General features: G+C 45.7%; 1 protein-coding gene across 2 annotated transcripts; it reads right to left on the minus strand.

Annotated features, from left to right (window-relative positions):
* Positions 1 to 11,139: 11,139 nt before the first annotated feature.
* On the minus strand, positions 11,140 to 15,901 carry LOC139044543 (granzyme B-like). Of its 2 annotated transcripts, none has more exons than XM_070504172.1 (5): positions 15,614 to 15,901; positions 14,400 to 14,547; positions 13,745 to 13,880; positions 13,280 to 13,540; positions 11,140 to 12,622 (listed from the first exon to the last, which is right to left on the minus strand). In XM_070504172.1, exons 1-5 carry the CDS (start codon positions 15,666 to 15,668, stop codon positions 12,479 to 12,481), a joined length of 744 nt encoding a protein of 247 aa, XP_070360273.1. In that variant the 5' UTR covers positions 15,669 to 15,901; the 3' UTR covers positions 11,140 to 12,478. The 2 variants fall into 2 exon arrangements, with proteins under 2 accessions (XP_070360273.1, XP_070360274.1); XM_070504173.1 differs by having other exon boundaries at positions 12,405 to 12,622; positions 14,460 to 14,547; positions 15,614 to 15,827.
* Between the last annotated feature and the right edge of the window lie 6,760 nt (positions 15,902 to 22,661).

Genomic DNA, 22,661 nt, shown 5'->3' on the forward strand with positions numbered 1-22,661 from the left:
GACTGAGAATCTGTGGTTAGTGTGTAGGCCAGTAGGGGCTGTGGTGGGGGTCTGCTTGGTGGTTGGAGATAGATTCTGGACCTTCCTTAGGGGCATGTAGTGCTGGACACACGCAGACACCCACAGTGGTGGTAACCTCACTGCCTCACTGACCACAAGTTCAGCTTCCTATTTTGGAATATTTAGAATCCCCTCTTTAAATGTAAATATCCTGTGACAAAGAGAGCTTCCTTTATCTCACAGTTTTGAATAAAATCCTGGACTTGATATTCATGGGACTAAAACAAACCATCATTGCGTCCATCAGAATTGAATGCCTAAGTGGTTTATTCTTGAGTCATTGAGCACCCCTAGACCTGAGGGGGGGATTGTTCCACCCCAATCGGAGTGTCTGTTTTCTGAGGAGAGAGTTCCCCTAGAGAAATGCTGGTTACTGATGTCAGATGGGAAAATGGATGCCGATCATCCTAATAATCACTATTCACTAAATAGTCTCTGTCCCGGGTCCAGTGAATCCTGGCTTTGATGTGCCTGGGCCAAAAAATTATAAATATTTTCCAACAGATTATCCCAACATCCTCTCCAGTATGACGACAGATGAGGGAGTAGTGGAAAAGAAGACATTATGAATTCTAAACAGCTAGATCCCAATTCTGTTAAAGCAACAGAATGTTATGAAGACACAGAAAAAGAGGGGAAGGCAGCCTGCTTAAGGACTAATGATGATGATCTCGGGGTGGTGATATTCTTGGGAATTTTAACCTTCTTGTTTGTCTGTTCTTCCTTTAACTGTCCTTCTATGATGAACATGTGTTACTTTTCCACCCAGTAAACATTGTCCCGTAGTTGAAGCACGCTCATCAATGGCAAACATTCAGCAGACGACGTCTTTCTAGTCCAGCCTTCTCTAAGGTGGATAATTTAAAAATGAGTTTACCTTTCTCAATCCATTCTTATATACAAGATTCAGAGATTGTTGACAAATTTACTCCATACGCTATAGGCTCTAGGACATGTTGGTGAATAAAGAAAGAATTAATGATTTCCACTCTAAAGATGGAAGTTTAGTGAGTCCCTGGCAGCCTCCCCTCCATCCTCCTCTACCCAGTGCGTTTCTGGCTTCTGTCCCAGAGAAGATGGATGGATGAATCCTGGAGGCAATTTTTCCTCAGAGTAGAAAGCTCGAGGTCCTGGTGTGGACAGGTGGGTGTTTCTCATTCTTTTTTCCAAAGGAGACCATGTCCTGGGCCACCTTGTTTCTCACAAGGGAGCCACTGGCCTCCCCCTGTGGGCAGGGGAGGAGGGGCTGGGCTGGGGCTTCTCCTGCTCCTCCTCTCCCTTATGCCCTGCAGTTGAGTGGTCTCTGTTTGGGGGCTGTGAGTGAGATGTGGGCCAGGACAGCCTTTGTGGCCTTCCTCGGTTCTGGGGCCCCAGCCTGGCCCTGACAATTCCCTTCTTTTTCTCCCCCAGGAAGACTTTGCCTATAATTGGCTGTGTGACCGGCTCCTATCCCTGCAGGGTGACAGGACCACAGATTGATTTGGTGACCAGGCTGAGTACATAAGGAGATAGCTAGTTCTGTCTGCCCCAGATCTCCTCAAGCTTGGCTGTACCCCAGGCTGTGCGGGGACAGTGCCAGGGATCTCACCTTAAAAAGAGTCTTACTCTTTGTTGCATCCCCCACACCTATCTGGGTGACGGTGTTGTAATGGCCTTCGTAGTGAGAGATGCACTGCTTATCCCTGAGGATATCAAGCTCTACTTCCCACAGTTTTATGGCCGAGGGAGTACTCCCACCAAGGTGCTCCCAGTCAGCCACACTGCACATCGTCCTTGGCTTTGCCAGTTCTCTCTTCCTGGGCAGCCTGAAGGGGCTCACAAAGGCAGTCAGGTTGGCCTTCTTCTTCAAGCTGAAGGCAGAGGAAAGGAATTCACAAAGACTCCAGGGACCATCATGGGGTTGCCTTCTCCACTGCACGGAGACAAGTATAGGGGTCATGCTGGGAAAGAGGGAGGGATGGAGGTCGTGGAGGATGCAATAACCTCTGGATTAAAGTATGCAAGAACCAGTGGGGCCATGTGCCCTACCATTAGTAACACAATGTCCTTGGAGAAATTCTTAGGCTTGTAGTCTGGGTGGGGGATGACTCCTCTCACAGGGATGACCTGCTGGGTCCTCTTCTGCTCCTGGATGTTGTGGAGCCTCAGAGTGAAGTGGGTTAAGCTTCACAGAGCAAAGTGGGAAGTGCAGTCACAGGAGATGCACCCCAGGAGCCATGAAGGAGGCAGGACGACTTGGGACACGGCAGGACTGGAGTGGGGAGGAATTACAGGGGTGGGGCCCTGGGGCTGAGCATCCCCGTGTCCTCTGCTTCTTGACATTCCATGCTGGGTGGCAGTTCCTGGAGCAGACTCTGGGTGCTCACCAAGGTATAGAGGTTGCCTGTGTCTAATCAAAACCTTGAATTTCTCCCCTGTGCACTCTGGGCATGGAGCACAACCTCAGCCTCCTCCCAATGCCGCCTTTCGACCAGCCTGTCTCTTCAACAGGCCCCTTGCACTGACCTGTCCCTTTCTCCCCAAAGCTTCCCTGTCCTCTGAAGGGCTCTTCTGTGTTACCTGGTGGCCCAGCTCTGCAGCCCCTGAGAAGGCAGTTCTCTGTGAAGTGTGGGCAGATGGGTGGGGCCACACGCTGCTCCTCACCTTCCTCAGCAGCGAGTGGCTGCTGTCAGCACAAAGTCCTCACACACAAGGAACCCCCCGCCCCCCGCAGCTTTTTCTTTTCTCTGGAGTCTGGATCAGAGGAAATGCCAGATACGGACAAGAATAAGGATTGGCCTCATGGCCCCTGATGATTTTCCCTGAAAGAAGAATTCTACCCTGCTTGCCGTGCTCATGGAGTCACAGGCTGGAGCAGGGAACTGAGGACAAAGGAGAGCAAGGTGGGAAGGAGTTGGAGGGCAGATCCTGGGGTCTGTAGCAGCCAGAAGCAACCAAGACGGGGGTCCTACAGGTTCCTGGGGTGGCAACCCTGGCTTGCCTAGTGACCCTCCAGACTCAGATTCTCTCTCTGACAAAGAGAAGAGCAGTCCTCATTCCTTAATTCCTCCTGCAGACACATGTGTGGCAGACAGGAACGGTGTTTGGAACAAAAGATGAAGGCCCAGTGGATCCTGGAAAACCTTTTTCCTTACATTCTCTGGGTCCTTTCCTCCCTCTCTTCTTTTCCAGACCTCACTGGGCTGCTGGTCTGTAATATTTGGAACATGAGCTCAAGATCCTGGGTTGTGTTTGCTCTGTATCTGCTTGAGCCTGACAGGTCATAGGTGCCCAGTAAGTGTCTTGTCTGCCCAAAGGAATGGTTCCCAGTTAGCCTCTGAGGAGGGTAGGTTGGGATAGTCCTGGTAGGTTCTGAGCAGCAGGCACGATGGAGCTGCCAAAGATGCTGTGCCCATTGACTGAAAATTTACCAGAGAGACCTTGAGAGTGAACCAGCCGAACATCAGTGTTAAGGGAAATGGGATCCTGCCAGCTCTGGGATCAACTGGATCCTTAGCTTCTTTCCTGGGCAGCATTGGAGTGACAAAGCTTGGAGAAGGCAGTGGAACTGGAGGATAGATTTTAGGATATTGAGTTAGAAAGCTAGTGGGTCCTACTTTGATTTCAGAAGTCAGACCCTTTCTCCAAGCTTCCCTTTCCTTGAGAATTAATTATTTCTCATTCCCTTCTTCCAACCCCCTTCCAGTTGCCTTTGTAAAAGAACCCACTTTGCAGATGACAAGGGTAGGGCCTGGGGAGGAACAGCACCTGCTGGACCTCATGGAGAACAGCGTTCTGCCCTGCCATTCCTGCTGAGTTTTCATCATGCATCAGCTTTGCTGGTGTTTGCTGGAGGTTGGACATGGAGTTCAGAATTTCCTGGGATGGACCAGCACTAAGATGTGTCTGAGTGCAGTGTCTGAGCAGGGCTGAGCCTGTGTGGGATATGCTCTGCATCTGTTGGTGGGAACAGTCACTCACCTGCCTCTCTCCTGTGGAACAGAAGACACACCACCAGGAATGGCAGTGGTGACATGTCCACAGGAAGTTTGTCCAGGTCACAGCTGCTGGTGCTTCCTCCTTGTCATCTAACTCCAAGTATCTCCTCAGTGTTGTGGCCTTTATCATATAAGTTTCCCTTTGAATGCCTCACACTGCTGTCTGATCAAGTCCTCGAGCCTGAGTGGAGCAAGAGCTTATCACTCACCACACAAGCACTCGTAGCTCTTGTCTCAGTGCTGACCATACCCACAGAAAGCAGGAACTGCTGGCTGCTCTCAGGATGGTTGGGGATGTTGATCAGCCAGTAGCAGGTCCCTGAGCCCCAGCAACCTGTGATGATAGATCCAACACTATCTTCACTTCCTTGGCTTTCTTTGGACATAATTATTGAGGATGATCATTATGGAAGCCCCTTTCTGTGTGAGACATGGGGGCATTGAGATGAGATTCCTTGCTTCTGATAGGAAGCCAAAGCCATCAGTGATCAGATAATGCTGGTGTAAGCCATGGTCAGAGGCATTTACAGATGGAGTGGCAGTATTGCTCAAGAGGGCTGGTTCCAGTTACTGAAGATTGAGTGGTTCAAAACAACAAACTACATTGCTTTTGCCCACAAATCTGCTTTTTGGTCAGCTTTTAGTGTGGACAGCTCCCCTCTGCTCCCCTTGGTGTCAGCAGAGGATTGATGCCCCGAGGCCAGAATCACATGAAGGCTCGCTCACACATGCCCAGTGATTGGTCCTGGCTGTCCACAAGCCACGTCGCTTCCTCTTCATGAGGGCCTCTTAAGTAGTCTCTGTGCATGGGACTGTCGGGTCTTCCTCACGATGTGATGCTTGGCTTCCCCAGGGTGAGCATCTCCTAAAAAGCGAGCCAGGCAGAAGCTGTGTTCTTTTTCTTTCCTAGACTTTGAAGTCATCATGCATCCATTCTACCCTATTTCACTGCTTGGGGCAATCAAAAGGCACCCCTGGCCCCAATTAAATAGGAAAGGGCACAGACCCCGCCTGTGAGTGGGAGGAGGGTTGCGGTCCTGTAGGAAAAGCCTGTGGCATGGGAGATATACAGTGGCAGTCCCAGCAAAGCACCATCTGTCACGCTGCTTTATGTGTCTGTAGAGTTGGTCAGAGACTCTGATCTGTATAAGACCAGGTCACAGCCTTTGATCGGCTAGAGTCTGCTTGTCCGAATCTCGTGTTCTGAGCATGGATGATTGTTGGTTCTGCCCAAAGTTATTGTCCTTAATGAATTACTGATACCATGTGAAATGAGAATGGATGCTAGGCAGCTAAAGCAGTATTTTCACACCACTGCCCAGAGAACGACATTTCTGATATCCTGGTATCATTTTCTAAATGAGTTCTCTTGATTATCTCCCCATGATGGAAAGAGAGGAGTGAGTCATGGAATTGAAAATAGTGTTGATTCTTAACATGTTGATCCCAATTCTCTTAAAAAACCACAGATTCTTAGTTAAAGAAACAGAGCACAATGCCAATGGTGAGTCTGGCAGGGGAGCCACAGTGAACTAGAACGAGTCATTCAAGTCATGCCTGTGTGGGGTGGGGAAGGTGTTCAAGTCAGGCCTCCCTCCTGTGTGGACACCCTCGTCACCTCACGTTGGCTCAGACACCCTGCACTGGGCAACACAGCTTGGGGTGTTAGACCACTTGTGAGGTGAGGATGGCAGCCCAGTGCAGGGAGTGGATGCCCAAGTGGGGTGAGGAGGGTGTTCACAGTAGGGGCTGGCCTAGTAGGTGGTATCAGAGCTCAAGTGGGGAGACAGACAGTGGGGCAGGCTGGTGCAATTTGTCAGAGCAGGCTGATTAGGGTCAAGTGGGCTTTGGTATGAAGGGGCTGCTGATGTGGAGTGTCTGAGCCTGCATGGAGCAAGGAGGGGACCCACATAGGGGACGATGGGGATGTGGGAGATTTGTTATGTAAATCTCTGTGGGGATTAATCAAATAAGTAAACATGTCAATGCTAATGATTAGATGTCTAAAGATTAGATGGTATTGATGGTGTCAGTGTTAGTTTCCTGGGTTTGATGGCTGGATTGTGGTTATAGAAGAGTGTCCTTGTTTGTAGGAATTACACACTAAAGTATCTGGGAAGTGACAGAGCGCCCTGTCAGTGACTTTACTCTCATATGACTCAAGAAAACAAAAGTTCTTTGTATTGTACTTGCAGCTTCTCTGTAAGCTTGAGATTGTTTCAAAATTAGAAGGAAATCCATTGCTTTCACGTACACAAACAACCATCAGTTTGAAGATATAACCATAAAGAAAATCTATTAGTCGCAACTAAAAAACCAAGATGCTAGGAAAAGCTCATCCAGAATTGTGAAAAATCTATTCGACGAAAACTTTTAAATAGTCCTAAAAGCAGAAAAATAGACGAGTTGTAGAAAGATAGCCTTAGTTCTCAGATAGGATGGATCTGTACCAAAAAGGTATAATTTCCCCCAAAGTAATATGTACAGTTAATGTGATTCCTATAAAAATATCAATTTTTTTCCTAATGCTGTACAAGTTCTAGAGAATTTCTAAATTTATCTGGAAAATAAACAAGGAAGATTAGCTAGGAAAATTGTGACAAAAAGAAAAAAGACTAGTAAGGAGAGAATTAAACTTGTCTGACATTATAAACATCTTATAAAACTTCTTTCCTGAAAATAGCGTGGCCTGACTCATGAAAAGACAGAGAGACCAAATGTAGTTTATCATAAGGTGGGATTTCAAATCACTGGCGGTTTGATGGACTTTTTAATAAATGATACTGGAACAACTAGATAGTGATTTGTCAAGAGATGAAATTGGAGCCACATTCCACGTAAACCACCAGAATAAACTCCAAATAGATAAGAGATTCAAATATACAAAAATAATACCATACATGCACTAGAAATAAATAGGGGTAAATTCCTTTTTAAACTTAGAAAAAGGAAAGCCTTTCTAGCAATGACTCTAAATCCAGAAACATTAAAGTTAAGATTGATAAATAAATTTTGATATATAAATAAAAAACTTTTTTAATTTGTATGTCAAAAAGCAGTATAGGAAAATCAAAATACAGACAGCCAACTTGTAAAAAAAAAAAAAACTGTTGCAACATATACCACAATTAAAGAGCTAATCTATCTAATATATAAAGAAATCTGAAAATTCATAAGAAAAAGATCCAGAACCTGATAGATGAATAGGCAAAAGACAAGACAGTTCACAGTAAAATATAATTAAAACATAATGAAGTCTCAGCTTACTCAGCTTACATTAAGAGAAATGGAATGGAAAAAATAGAAATAAAAGTTCTACCAAGACACTCTATTTCATCTCACAAGTGGCCCAAAATTCTAAAATTAAAGAGCACACTCCATTGGCAAGGCTGTTTTCTTTGGATTGGTGTTGCAGGATATGTCTTTATTTTTTCTTCCATAATTTTGCTCTCATCCTATCCATGTCTTTATATTTGAGTTTCTCCTCTTAACAGAACAAAATTGGTCTTGCATTTTTAATTCAGACTGAGAATCTCTGCTCTTCAGTTGGTGTGTTTAATCTGCTTACATTTAATGCAACCACTGATAGGATTAGGTTGAAGAATATCATATTGCTATTTGATTTCTATTTGTGTGATTAATTTTTTGTTCTTCTGTCCTTCTTTTCCTGGCTTTTGTTGTATCTGATTTTGCCTTCTTTATTGGCTTTTGGTTACATCTCTATATAGTATTTTAGTGGGTACTGTAGGATTGCAATATGTTTCCTTCACATATCACAGTCTACGTTGAATTAATGTTATACCATTTCATATAAGATAATTGCAATAAAATATTTCCATTTATCCTCCCTCCCACCCTTTGAATTATTTTTGTCATACATTTTGCTACTATATTGCATAAATTCTAAAGCATTTTTGCCTTAGCCATTAATCTTCAAAAGAAATTTATATAAAGTCTTCTATATTTGGTCACATTTACACTTTTATTACTCTTTTGCCCTTCCTGCCTACACTGGGCACCATTTCCCTTCAGCCTGAGGAATTGCTTTTACTCTTTCTTGCAGTGCAGGCCCAGTGGCAACAAATTCTCATACCTTTGTTGTTCTGAAAACGTTTTTACTTTGCCTTCATTTTTCAACAACGTGTTCACTGAACACAGAGTTCCAGAAAGAGGTTGATTATTTATTTTTTCTTTCCAACCATTTAGAAATGTCATCTCCCTGTCTTCTGACTTCCATCATTTCTGATGAGAGCTTATTGCTACTCTTATTGTTGTTTCTCTTAAAATAAAGGACATTGCTTTCCTCCCTGTCTACTTTCAGCCTTTTTTCTTCATGTTTGTTTTCTTTTTTTCTGAAGAAGTTTGCCCCTGTATTGACTTCTGGGTCCATTCTCCTCCATTTTGTGTCTGTGGGATGCCTGCCACAGCATGGCTTTGTCAACAAAAATAATCCATAACCAATCTATAAATGAAAATTTGGGAGAGTTTATTCTGAGCTGAAATCTGAGGACCATGGCCCAGGGCCTTTCTTCCTGAAGGAAGAAAGGGCACCAAAGAAGTGAGGTGTACAGAGTGGTTATATACCCCCAAACAGGATGTTTCACATATGATTGAAATGTCCCTCCCACAATAGTCACAAGATTGCACTGGTGGCACAGAGCTTGATGGACACAGCAGGTAGTGGGTCTGCCATCTTGGTGGCCGCAGCAGGAAGCAAGTCTATTGTCTCAAGCTGGGTGGTCACAGGTGAGCACAGGAATCAGTTCCTAGCCTAAGGAAAGATGCTTAAGCCTTAAGGAAATGCCAATGTTGAGAGGGGGAGGGAAGTTACACCTTTATCTCAAGGGCCTTTTTTCTTGCCATAGGGAATGTCTAAAGCAGGTATACAATGCACGCTCAATGGCCACAGTCAGGCCCTTTAGGAGGAACAAGGTCAGGCCAAATTAGGTTTATACCAAATGGCTTCCTCATATGCTCCAATATATCCTATTGCTTACCATTTCTATTTGTCACCTTCATAAGCAGTGTGTAGGCCCGCGCCTGAGCTCCAAACGAGCAAACTCAGTGCCACTGAAGCAGAGTGCACAAACTGAACAACTGCACTGCCGGGTGGCCCCATATCTTTGGTTTTTACCAGTTTGACTGTTATATGCTTACATGTGGATTCCTTTGCCCTCCCCGAGGTTCACTGAGCTTCCTGAATCTGTGGATGAGGAATGTAGTCTAGCAATAGGCCTGTGATGAAAAGGAACCACTTCTTCTTTTATGCACTTCTTTTATGGTGAAATGTGTTTGTCAGACAAAAGCAGTGTTGTGTGGGATAGCAAGACAGTAAATCAACCCTGTGAGTTCTGTAAGTCCACAAAGGGGGAACCGGCAGAAGTACGGTGGTGGGCAGGAAGGCAGAGCCACCCCAAGAGAGGATCCCAAAAGAAATTAGCAAGATCTCACATTTCTTTGGGCCTCTCTCCCCCAGGAGCTGGCCTGGTGGTTCTCTCCCTGCCATCCCGGGACCCAGCTCTTCTGGTGGGTCTGGAGGGAAGGAAGGGAGATGGGGGTGGGTTTGGGTGAGTAGAGGCATTTCCTTGAGGTCATTCCAGAGATCTTTTATTGATTTCTATTTAAATTTTCGTTACAGAGGTACTTGAGGAACAGAACGATTGTTTCCTCAAAGGCAGGGGTGGGGCAGGGGACACTTCCACAGACAAAGGAGATTTGAAGGAATCACCATGATTAGGGTGCTGACCCACCCCCATCCAAATGTGCCCCTGAGCAGACTTCAGCTCACCAAGCGAGGTGTTGGAATCCTTGTCACAGAATGGCTGCACAGCAGCCCAGAGGTTTGCTCTCCAGGGAGGGGTCTGAGCAGAAGCTCAGCTCTTGTTCAGGGATGCCAGGAAGTCATCACAGGGCAGGGGTTAGACCACATGTCAGGGCTCTTGCTGGCCTGGCTGTCAGGGTGCCTGGGCTCAGTCCAGGCTCTGTTCTAACTCTGTGGTCCCTTCAGTGGGACACTGCCCCCTCCTGGGACTGTGTCCCTCCCTCATCTCTCACAGGAGGAAGACCTGCAGCACGGTCCTCAAACTTGTGTCAAAACCACAGAACCATTTCCTCAAAGTACATGTTACAGTGAAACTAAATATGCATGTAGCTGGGCAACTTTTCAGATACTAGTTTTCTTTTGCTTTCAGCATTTTATTATCTGTCTTTTTCCATCAAGGAGCCAGGTTCTTAGTATGTCTTCGAAGCAGAGATATTTTTTCAGCTCCAGATCAGAAGCTGTGTGTCCTCACTGCTCTGCGCTTGTCAAAGTGCCCACAGTCATGAAGAGATTGTGTTGCTGCCTGGTTTGTGCACAACAAGGTGGGAAAGGCCATGCCTGTGAGGGTTACATGATGCCAGAATATGTACCCCTTTGGTGAGAGGGTAGTGCTGTGTGGGTTTGGAGCAGGAGCTCAGAGATGGAACCAATGCTCAGTTCCCAGGTCCTGCCCCATATGAGCAGCAAGCCCTTGGAGAGATGGCTGCTGGGAGTGTTTCCTGAGCTGAGCCCAAGACAGGGAGATCCTCATTCAGCAAATGATCCCGTACTCTACGTGGGGGCTCCAAGTCAAATACCTCCTAAAATTGAAAAATAGGATGGTCTGGAAACTATGGATGTAGCAGTAACAATGGTTGCCTAAGAGGAGAGGCCTTTCTCCAGTTTTCCAGACCGTGTGAACCTCCCTGAATCTGGTTTGATTCTGCACAGGCAGGAGGTACAGTAACCACAGGGATCATGTTTCCGGCCAGTCCAGTTGGATGGGTGTTTAAAGTCTGACTCTAGTTGCCTTCAAGCAAGTATGTAATGCAGTTTTTCCTATGATCTGAAGCTGTACAATGACATTCCTACCTCTGACTTTAAAGGCAAATGAAGGTAAGGCTGCCCTCGCTGCCCTTCTCCCTCCCTACGGGCTGTCCTCTCCTCTAGGTGCAGAGGATGCTCCAGCGGACAGAGTGTGGGGACTTCACCCCTAGAAACTACTGACTGCTGTCATTTCCAAATCCCATGCCTGCTGTTCTAGAGTCACATGTGCTCACACTCACACGTGACCAGCAAAGAAACAGAATGCAAGTACTTTATTCCTCTGGATTTCCCACGAGATCTAGGCCATGTGCACTCGTGAGGAGGGAGAGAGGGTTACATGATTTGGGTGAAACTCCCACTGTCAGTGTCCCTCAGGTTCAGATGACAGAGTCTGTGTTAGGTCCACTGTGGATCCCCAGTGCTGGGCACTTAGGAGCTCAATCAGGGTGTGTTTGTTTATTGATGGAAAAGTGGTCCTTTCCAGTCCTACTGCAGAGAGGGTAGGGCTAACTCAAAAGGCTGAGACAGCCCTAGGTGGCCAGTGAGGGGTCTTAGCCTAGAGGCCAGCAGTGAGTAAGAGGGACAGGCTGAAAGGGACTCTGGCTATCAAGTGACCAGGTGGCCAATGCACCCTGAGCACTTCGGGGGACACTGGGCTGGATGTGAGGGGTTGAGCTGACCTTGCCAGGTGAGAGATGGGGCAGGGGCTCTGGAGAGACAGCCTGCCTGCTGTGTCCTCCATGGACCCCGCCTTCTGCCAGGACAAGCCCGGTCCTTGTTCCACTCTCTGCTAGGTCATGAGCTAGGCTGGCATCTCAGGGCAGAGGCCCTGCTGGAACCACACAGAGCTCTGGGTGTCTTAGGCAGGAGGGCTATAAGGAAGGGGCCAGCTCAGATCAGGCTTGTTTGGAGTGGACAGGAGTTGGTGGACTCAGAGAACTCTCCGTGGAAAGCAGGGATGGAGAAGAAGGGGCAGCCAGAAGACTGGAGGGCAAGCTGGGCCCCAAGGTCACAGGAGGACAGGGAGGAGATTCAGGCTGGGTGAGAACGAGGAGCTTCTCCAGAGACCCACCCTGACTCTGTGCCAGCTTCTGGCTGTGGGAGAGAAATGTCCTGCTCAGTTTGCTTCTCCCCTCCCCAGTGTGAGTGGCTGTGATGTTGAGCTGCAGCCCCAGGCTTGCCTGCTTGGTGTCCGGGACATATGGTGTCATCCCCCTTCCTCTCTGCCATCTAACATAGTGAAGGAGGTAAGAAGTTCACCCTGAGCCCCAGGACCAGAGAGGTTCATGTTTTCTCCTGATGGTGCTCAGCGTCAGCCCTAGCAGAAGGGCAGACCCAGAGAAAGATGAGGGTCAGAAGTAGCTGGGTAACAGCTTAGCTTGATGTTTGGGGGAGGTGGTGGTGGGAGGGGGAAGAGGAAGAAGCAGAAATCAACAGATTTTTGCCATCGGCCTTTTAAGCACAGAGTAGGTGCCTGTGACTGAGGGTCAGTGAACAAACAAGAAACCCGCTCTTCCCACTCAGCTAAGAGACATTTATTTAGTTATGGTGTTGTTGTGGATCAGCTCCAGAGAAGATAGGCTGATTCTCCCAGTTAGAGGCTTTTCATGGTTTTCTTTATCCAGGGCAGGAAACTCGAGACTTTGGTGAAGGCCCGTGGAGGTGTCCCATTGTTTCGCCCATAGGAGACAATGCCCTGGATCACGTTCTTACACACGAGAGGGCCCCCAGAGTCCCCCTGTGGACAGAGAGCAGGGAGGATTGAGTCTGTGCTCCCCCAGGTCCTGCCTACCTGCATCCCAAGCACACTCTCAGTGAAGGCCGCCTGGCGTGGCCTCCATGTGGGAGATCAGAGAGCAGGGCAGGCCCCTGCGGGCTCCTCAGCTGCCCAGTCCTGACCCTGGACATTGTCCCAGCTTCATTTCACTCAGGGGGCAGCTCCCTCTCCTCCACCAGGTCCCGGATCCTCTCCCATGAGGGCGCTGTGGGACTGTTATTCGGTCTACCGTTTAAGGACATGGAAGCAGGAAGGTGGGGCTGACACTCAGCATGCAGGGTAAGCCATTTAACCAAGATGGGAGCCAGCTCTGAGGAGGTACCTGGTTTGACTGCTGCACACCCAGGGAGCAGTTTTCTAATACGTGTGCCCAGCGTGGGGCAGAGTGTTGCAAATTCATCTTCCGGATGGAGCACCATGTTTGGATGCATCTCAGGCCCCGGGTAGGCTCCCAGAAGGCCTGTGACTCCCCACTCTGGCTGTTCCCCCCTTCTCTTCCCGGGAGAAAGATCAGAGTCTAGGGGGTGAAGGTGTTCCTACTGTTTGGATCTGCAGCTCCCGGATCTTCCCCAAACACCCCTCTCTCCAGAGCCGAGCTAGACAGATGCCCAGTCTCACCTTAAAGGAAGACTTCTTTTCCTTTGGGTCCCCCACGCACAGCTGAGTGGTACTATTGTAATAATTGCGTAAGTAAGATTCACACTCCCGGTCCTGCTGCACAGTCAGCTCCACCTCCTGCAGCGTGTCTGAGAAGCTGCCCATCGGGGCGACTCTCCCCCATCCGGCCACTCTGCACACCTGTCGCGGCCTCACCTGGGCCTTGGCCCTGGGCAGGCTTATGGTCCTCACAGCTGCAGTCAGCTTGGCCTTTCTCTCCAGCTGATGACAGAGGCAAGAAAGTCCAGCTAAGCCACTGGCCTCCTGGGCCTGGACACCGCGATGAGGCTGCACCGACTTCCCTCTCCCCTGAGCCACAGGGACTAGTCAGGTGGCCGGGATGGGAAGGAGGGAAGGGACAGGTCCCAGTGGGAGGGGAAACAATCTGGACCCAGGAGAGTAAGAGCAGAGGGGAGGTTCCCTTACCTTTAGTAACATGATGTCATTGGAGTAGTTCTTAGGGTTATAGTCTGGGTGTGGGATGGCTGCTTTCACAGAGAAATTCTGCTGGGTTGTCTCCTGCTTCTCGATGTCGTGGGCCCCCAGAGTCACCTTGAAAGAGCTGCACAGAAAGCAGAGTGGAGATGTAGGGGGACCTGGAGTGAAAGGAGATCCAGCCCAGGAGACATGAAGGGCAGGGCAGGCCTGGAGCTTGGGGAAATCCAAACAACCAGAGGACTGTGTACTGAGTGACTCTGTCCCTTGTGTTTCTCAATGACATTGAGGGTAGGTCACCTAGAAGTTTTCTCTTGCACTCTGGCAATATTGTGAAAATAATCTGAGTTTGCATTTTGACCCTAATGCATGATTTCATCCTCAACAGAGGCTTTATTTGGCCAGTGTGGCCTCTCTGCTCAACTCGGCCTATTGTTCTCATCTCTGATCCTCTGATCACAAAGCTTACCTGTCCTATTTCTCACTTGCAGTCACCCAGTCATGCTCTCAGATGGCTCCTCTCATGAGCTCTCATGGCTTTGAGTTACCAGGAGCCGGGTGAGTTCCCCCAGGTTGCAGCCCTTGGGCAGAGGACAGGGGTCCCTGTAGGAATCTTAGGAGGTGCCAGTTACCTGTGGCCCCTCACCTTCCCCGGCAGTGAGCAGCCGTCAGAACAAAGTCCTGTCGCACGAGGACACCGCCGCACCTGTGCTTTTTCTCTCCAACCAGAAATTGAACCAATGCCATGTAGGGACGGGAGTGTGGCCTGGCCTCATGTCCTCCGATGATCTCCCCTGAAGGAAAAAATCTTATCTGCTTGTGTGCACCCAGTGAGTCCATCAGTCATGCATTAGCTTGACTGCTCAGTACTGCTGGGCATCTGGGAGCCTGGGATGGCCTGGAGTTGAGAGGGGCAAGAGTGGGGCTCCCTCTAGAAAAAGGAAGAAGACAGGCTTGGCCTGTGAATCTGTCTTCCACAGATAATTTGAGGAAAACATATGCGTCTTAAGGACAGCAAAGTGCTAGAGGCTCCTGAAAATTCCTCTCCTGACTTTGCTTTGTTTCAAGAGCCTTTGTAAGGCCCTGTTGTCCTGTGATGTCTGGGGTGGTGCTGCTTTCCAGTGGCCAGGACTTAAGTTTAGGGATCTAGATGTTGTCATAGCCTGTTTCCCATGGCCTGACACATAGTGGGGGCCCAAAGTTGTTTGTTGGCTGCATGAAGGAATGGCTCCCAATGGGCCTGAAGGAGAGTTTGTAGGGCCAGTGCTTATGGGATTCTGGAAAGCAGAGAAGTTCAGGTCTTCAAACAGTGGCTCCATCCTGGAAAGAAGGGAGCTGCTAAAGACCTGGGAAGAAAAGCAGAGCTGGAGAAGGGACTGAGGGGCCTTGGGACTGAGCAAGGCATCAGCAGTCCTCTGGGGACAGTGGTCCCACCAACTCCAGGGTCTGCAGAGCTCTAGACTTCTCTCCTAAGCAGACACTGAGGGGAGCATCTGTCATCCCAGACCTGGAAGCCAGGCCCACTCTGCCCTCTGCAGGGGAATTGATTATTTTCTCTTTTCTAGTTTCCCTTCCTCTGCCATGCACTTCCAGTTAAGTTCCACTTTGCAGATGGCAAACGTAGGGCCTAGGGAGGGAATAGCACCCACTGACTCTTCTTGAGAACAGCCTCCTGCCCTGCCATTCCTGCTGGTAGCTTATTCAGTGTCATACTTGGGATTCTGAGATGGGACAGGAGCTGGGATTCAGAATGTTGCTGGTGGATGGATGGATCAGGGATGTGCAGAAGGGGCAGGAGATCTGAGCCCACTGTGTTTGGGGGCAGGGGTTGGGCATCTGAGGGCGGGGATGGTCACTCACCTGCCTCTGCCCCAGGGGACAGTAAAAACGCCAGCAGGAGCAGGAGAGGCTGCATCTTTCCAGGAAGATTGCCCAGGTTGGAGAGGCTGGTGCTTCCTCCTTGCTCTCTTTTATCCCTGAGGAGAGGAAGGAGATACAGGTGGGCTCAGTGAACTCAAGTCCCCCTGTGGTGTGTGGTGCTTCATCAGAGACGGCTTTCTATGAAACCTTCCCCGCCCCCACTCTTTCTGCCTGATGACATCCTCTGGGTGGTTGTGTGATAATCAAGCAGTGACCACATGAGAGCCCACAGTGGATGACTCAGGGCGGAACAATTGTTCCAGCCTAGAGCAGGAACCCAAGGGTACAAAGTGGAGACTGTGGGCTGTGGTATCAACCAGTACAGGTATTAGAGCTCCAGAAACCTGAGTCCCCAGTCATAGAACCACCAATGCCTCATTTCCATGTTGCTAAGTCCATCAGGATGATTTCTTCAGCAGATATGTGTTTGGGCCCTTCTCTGTGCCATGACCAAACATATTGGAGATGTGTCTCCTTCCTTTAGAGAGCTGTCTGTCTGGTGGAGGAGATGGAAGCATCAGTCATCAGAGCACAGTATGGGAAGGGCCATAGCAGAGGGATGCACAAGATGAGAAGAAAGCACGGCCACCATCTACCAAATCCACGTAGCAACCCATTCGTCAGCACAGCTTCCTTCTTAGGGGATTTTTAACATCTCTTTTTAAATTACAAATGCTCAGAGTGATAGAGTCCACGTCTCTTGTCCATGTTTTAACAAAAGCGCTGCACTTGAACTTTATTGGCCTAAATTAACAAATCTTTATGACCCTAGGAATTGAACCCACTAATTGAGTTAAGCCTAGGTCAGTTTCCTTTGGGTAGGCTGGAGTCATTCCCACCCAAACCACATGGACTAAGACTGGGAAAGGGCTGAGTCCCCAAAGGAAGTTCAGATGACTAAATTGCTGATACCGTGTGAAGTGAGAAAGCTTACCAGGCAACCAAAGACCAATCATTATCCTTTCAGTATTCTGTGTTCTCCATCGAGTGAGCCACACTTCTGATGGAGCCGGCCCGGCACATCATAGACTCACATTTGCTCAACAAACTCTGCCGATGAGCTCGCTATGATGGAAGTGAAGGACTGTTGTTTCTAAACAGCCCAAGCCCAATCCTGTTCAGAGAACAACTAAGCATATCTGAGAGGTTAGGGCCTGGTGATTTAATTTCCCTCTTTACATTTTCTGTACTTTACAATTTTTCTATGAAGAATATTCTGTATCAAAATACATGATTCCAGTGTAAATATTCCTCTTATCATACCAAATACATTTATCAAACCTCTACCTCTTTGTTCCTAGCTTACCCAGTAGTAAACATTTTAAAAATAAAATCACTTTTCTGATTATAGTGGTGATAAATGTTCGTTAAGAAAATTTGGAAAGTAGAAAGGAACAATGACACTCCTTTTCCTCTCACCAGCAGACAGCCTGTTACTATGAGCAGTGCGTTTTAAATACTTGGGATCATATTATATACACAGTACAGTTTTCTTTTATCCTCATTTAACTCTACAATTTAAGCATGTTCCTCATGCTCTTAAAAATCTGGTAGTCAATATCACTACAGTATTTATTTCCCACATACTAAAGAATTCAACATGCAACTATTTCCTAACATTGTTGGAAAATTTTAAAAATAATTTAAGCAAAGAGGAAACAATTAAAATTACCTCATTTCCCATCACTCATTGATAATCATCTTTAATGTCTTGAAGTATGATCTAACATATTTTTCTCTCGTGTGTATGCGTATTTTTTAAAACTCAAAGGGAGTTATGCTAAACATAAGTCTATGACCCTTTATTAAAAATAGAGGTGAAATTCACATAACATACAGTTAACTGTTTTAAAGTATAACTCAGTGGCATTTAGTGCATTCAAAATATTGTGCAACTACCACCTCTCCCTAGTTTTGAAACTTTTTCATCACCCAGAAGAACAACCAACCATACTGGGTAAGCTGTGGCTCCACAGCACAGTGAGTACCGAATCACTTTCCCTCCTCCCTCTCCCAGCCCCGGCTATGGATTTACATATTCTGGATACTTCATATAAAAGGAATCAAGTGGTATTTGACCTGTTGTATCTGGGTTCTTTCACTTAGCATAATGTTTTTGAGGTCCATCCAGCTGTGGCATGTATCAGTATTCATTCTTTTTATAGATAAATAATATTCCTTTGTATGCTTATACTACAATTTATCCATTCATCTGTGGGTAGACATATGGGTTTTTCCCACCTTTTGGTATTATGACTAATGCTGCTATCAATATTTGTGTATAAATTTCCATGTGGATCTTGTGTTTTCCTTTCTCTTGGATGCACACCTAGGAGTGGCACTTCTAGGTCATATGGTAATCCTATGTTTACATTTTTGAGGAACCACCAAACTTTTTCCCTCAGTGGTTGCACCATTTTACATTCCCACCAGCAATGTACAAGGCTTCCCATTTGTCCACATCTTCGCCAACACTTGTGATTTTTCTTTCTTTCTTTTTGATTATTGCCATTCAGGTTGTTATGAAGTGATATGTCACTGTGGTTTTGATTTACATTTCCTTAATAATTAATGATGTTTGTATCTTTTCCTCTGTTTGCTGGTCATTTGTATATCTTGGGAAAATGTCAGTTCAAGTCCTTTGCTCATTTCTTAATTGAGTTCTTTGTCTTTTTCTTGTTGCGCTGTAAGAGTTCTTTATATATCCTGGATACTCAACCCTTATCAGATGCATGATTCGTAAACATTTCCTCCCATTCTGTAGACTGTCTTTTCACTTTAGTGATACTACCTTTAGTACACAAAACTTTCTATTTTTTATGCAATCCAATTTATCGATTTTACCTTTTGTTGCTTGTACTTTTGGTTTCAAATCTAAGAATCTAGCATCAAATAAGAGGTCACGAAGATTTTCTCTATGTTTTCTTATAAGAGTTTTATGTTTTAAGCTGTTATATTTAGGCTGTTGATCCATTTTGAATTAATTATTGTATATGGAGTCAGGTAGGGATCCAACAACATTCTTTCCATGTAGTAATCACGTTGTACCAGTGCCATTTATTGAAGATATTATTCTTTCCCCACTGAATGGTCTTGGCACCCTTGTCAAAAATCAGTTGGCCATAGATGTTCAGGTTTGTTACTCGGTTCGCAATTCTATTCTATTGGTCTACATGTCTATCCTTATGCAGTACCACACTGTTTTCGATTTCTGTCACTTTGTAGTAAGATTGTTTTTTGGAGGAAGATTAGCCCTGAGCTAACATCCGCTGCCAATCCTCCCCCTTTTTGCTGAGGAAGACTGGCCCTGAGCTAACATCCATGCCCATCTTCCTCTACTTTATACATGGGATGCCTACCACATCATGGCTTGACAAGTGGTGTGTGGGTCCGCACCTGGGATCTGAATTGGTAAACCGCAGGACACAGAAGCAGAACATGCAAACTTAACCACCGCGCCACTGGGCTGGCTCCAGCTTTGTAGTAAGTTTTGAAACCAAGAAGTATGAGTCCTCCAACTTTGTTTTTCTTTTTCAATGTTGTTTTGGCTATTTGGGGCCCCTTGAAATTCCATATGTATTTTAGAATTGGCTTTTCCAGTTCAGCAAAAACGGCCTTTGGAATTTTGATAGAGATGACATTGACTCTGCAGATGGCTTTGAGGAGTATTGCTGTCTTAACACTGTATGTCTTCCAGTCCATGAACGTGGGATGTCTTTCTGTTTAGTTAGTCCTTCAATTTTTTCCTGCAATGTTTTGTAGTTTTCAACATATGATTTGTTCACCTCCCTGGTTAAATTTATTCCTAAATATTTTATTCTTTTAGATGCTATTGTAAATGGATTAGTTTTCTTAATTTCCTTTTTGTATTGTTCATTGCTGGTATATAGAAACGCAAGTGATCTTCTACCCTGCACAATTTTTAATATATTTATTAACTCCTATTCAGTTCCACTCCCTTTTATGTTGTTAATGTCACATATTCCATCTTTATACATGTGTGCCCATAAGTTTTACAATTATTGCTTGATGCACTTGTTATTTGATAACTATTTATTATGCATTTATGTATTTTAAACCATATAGGAAACAAAAAGAAGATTTACAAAACCAGAATAGACTAATACTACCTTTCATATTTATCTTTGTAGTTATTTTTAGCAGAGATCTTTTTTACTTCATTTGGATTCAAGTTGCCATCTAATGCCCTTGTTTCAGGCTGGAGGACTCCCTTTAGCATCTCTCGTAGGGCAGGTCTACTAATGATGAATTCCCTTAGCTTTTGTTTATCTGGGGATATCAGTATTTCTCCATTTTTTTGCAGGGCAATTTCAACAGATATAGAATTCTGGGTTGACAGGCTTTTTTTCCCTTTCATCACTTTAAATAAATCATCCCACTGCCTCCTGGCCTCCATGATTTCTGATGAGACATTGACAATCTTACTGTGAATCATCTGTCCATGATAAGTCACTTCTTCTTGCTGCTTTCTGGATTTACTCTTTGTCTTTGTCATTTGACGGTTTGACTATAGTGTATCTTAGTGTGGATCTCTGAGTTTATCCTCCTTGAAATTTGTTGAGCTTCTTGGATTTGCATACTTCTATGTTTCATCAGATTTAGGAAGTTTTGGGCCATTATTTCTTCAAATATTTTTTTTTTTTCTGATTCTTTCCTTTTTCTCCTTCTGGGACTCCCATAATGCATCTGTTAGTATTCTGGATAGTTTCGCATGGGTCCCTTAGGCTCTGCTCATTTTCTTCATTCTTTTTTTCTTTCTGCTCCTCAGACTGGATTCTTTCCTTTGCCCTGAAAGTTCATTGATTCTTTCTTCTGCCTGGTCAATCTATTGTTGAATCTCTCTAGTGGAATTTCCATTAAATCTATTGTACTTTTAAGCTTCAAAATTACAATTTGTAAATATCTATGGATATTATCTACTTTTTCATACATTGTTCTTGATTACTTAAGTTCCTTTAATAGTTTCCTTTAGTTCTTTGAATATTTTAAAGACAGTCAATTTACATTTTGTCTTATGTAAACAATGTCTGGGCTTCTCTAAATGTTTTCTGTCATTTTATTTTTATCCCCCTGTGAATGGATCATATTCTTTTGTTTCTTTGTATTTGCAATTTTCCAATGAAAACTGGGAATTTTGCATATTGTAATGTGATAGCTCTGGAAATAATGGTGTCCCCTTGCCCCTGGAATTGGTTATATTGCTTGTGAATTGGTACAGTCATCCATTTGATTAGTGACCCTTCCAAATTTTTTTGCAAGGACTATGTTCCTTGCTTGTGTGGTCACTGGAGTCTCTGTTACCTTATCTCTATGTAGTTGTGTCTGAGAAAGCTGCTTCAATCTCTGTCAAGACAAGAAGCAGAGAAATATTTCAGAATACACTTCATGGCTTCATGTTGTGTTTGAAGTCTCAAGTAAAAAGTCAGTCCCTTGATAAGGCATGACGGTGTCAACAGAGCACGACACTATGGAACCTTGATGTTCTCTGTGTCTGGGCTGTTGTGGGTCATTCTCCTGACTTGAAGCTAGAAAACTTCAGGGCTTTATGTCCACTCCAGTCCAAGATGCCTCTCCTCGGAATTGCTAGAGCTCCCATAATTTCATTAATCACTCCCTTGCTTTAGTATATTTGGAAAGCACCAGCTCCTCACACAGGAAGGAGAGGTTAGAGGAGGACATGAAACCTCTGAGTCTCAGGACCTGCCCTTTCCCACCACCCTCATTCCTGGCCCTCACCCAACTTGGGTTGGTTGTTTAACAGTGAGGCTAGGGCCCTGAACATAGCCACCTTGACAGGATAGACTGATCTTCCTAAGAATGCAGAGAGTGGGAAATTCAAGGAAAATTTTCTTTTAACCTCAATGGCTAGTCAAATGGCCAAGGTCACGGAGGAACATCCTCCCAAATCCAGAAGCAGTAATACAGATTTAAGGGAGTGGAATGCTTACTGAGGTGGCAGACAAGTGGAAAAGGGTATAATACAGGTGCCTTCCTAGAAAGAATCCTACCTGGAAGAAGCCTCAGTGGAGAGACTAAATTTCTTCTCAGATTTGACCAAATAGAGACCAACTAAAAGATGGGGAAAAGCATTTGTTACTTGTAATTTTAAGAAGCTGGATTGAAGTGAAAGTTGATAATAAAAATATACCTAGAAAAGAAGATATGATTCTTCAGTTTGTCAAACAAATGAGACAATAATATCCAATGTCATAATGTCGGCTGATATTTATTGATCACCAACCACAGATCCTCACCCCACCATCTGAGTTCCTACCGATGTTTCTTCCATTTCACAAATGAGAAAGCTAAGACCCTGAGGAGCTAAGGGACTTGTTCCACATGACTCAGCTCATGAGAATGGAGGGGGACTTGGGATGAGAATGCAGGGATCTGATTCCAAAGTCTGGGATCTTGCCCACACCTCTACAAGCTTAACCCTATCATATAGAGTTCAAGGAATCCGGGGGAAATTTAAGCAGGTGCTGAGGAGTAAAAGTTTCTATCTATATCTTTAATATGTGACTCTAGTTCTCTTAGAAAAGAAAGATTCCTCAGTGTCCACCATACAGTGATGGAAATTCCATCATATTGTGATGGAAAAGGTCCTTGGGATCACACACTCCCTTTGCTTTTATTCTTCATTCTCCTGATTTTCTTCTCCGACATGTAAGAGAACGTCATGCTTGGCCCATGAGTGGCAATCCCCTTGGCCTTTGCCTCTTACCAAATCACATCTAGTACTTATTGGACGTGGGCAGGACCATTCCTTGCAGCAAGGACAATGGCACAATGACATGACACTCCTGCACTCATACATGGCATTTGAGTCTGCTGCTATAAACCACTTTCCCTGAGTCTGATCATTCTCTTAAGTTCGACCTGAAATCCGAAGCTACAGGCATAAAGGGCCCTAGCTTATTTAATTTGACCATGAGACTCAGCCATGCTCTTGAGAAGAGATTCCTGC

Source organism: Equus asinus, chromosome 2, assembly GCF_041296235.1.
Source record: "Equus asinus isolate D_3611 breed Donkey chromosome 2, EquAss-T2T_v2, whole genome shotgun sequence".
Taxonomy (NCBI): domain Eukaryota; kingdom Metazoa; phylum Chordata; class Mammalia; order Perissodactyla; family Equidae; genus Equus; species Equus asinus.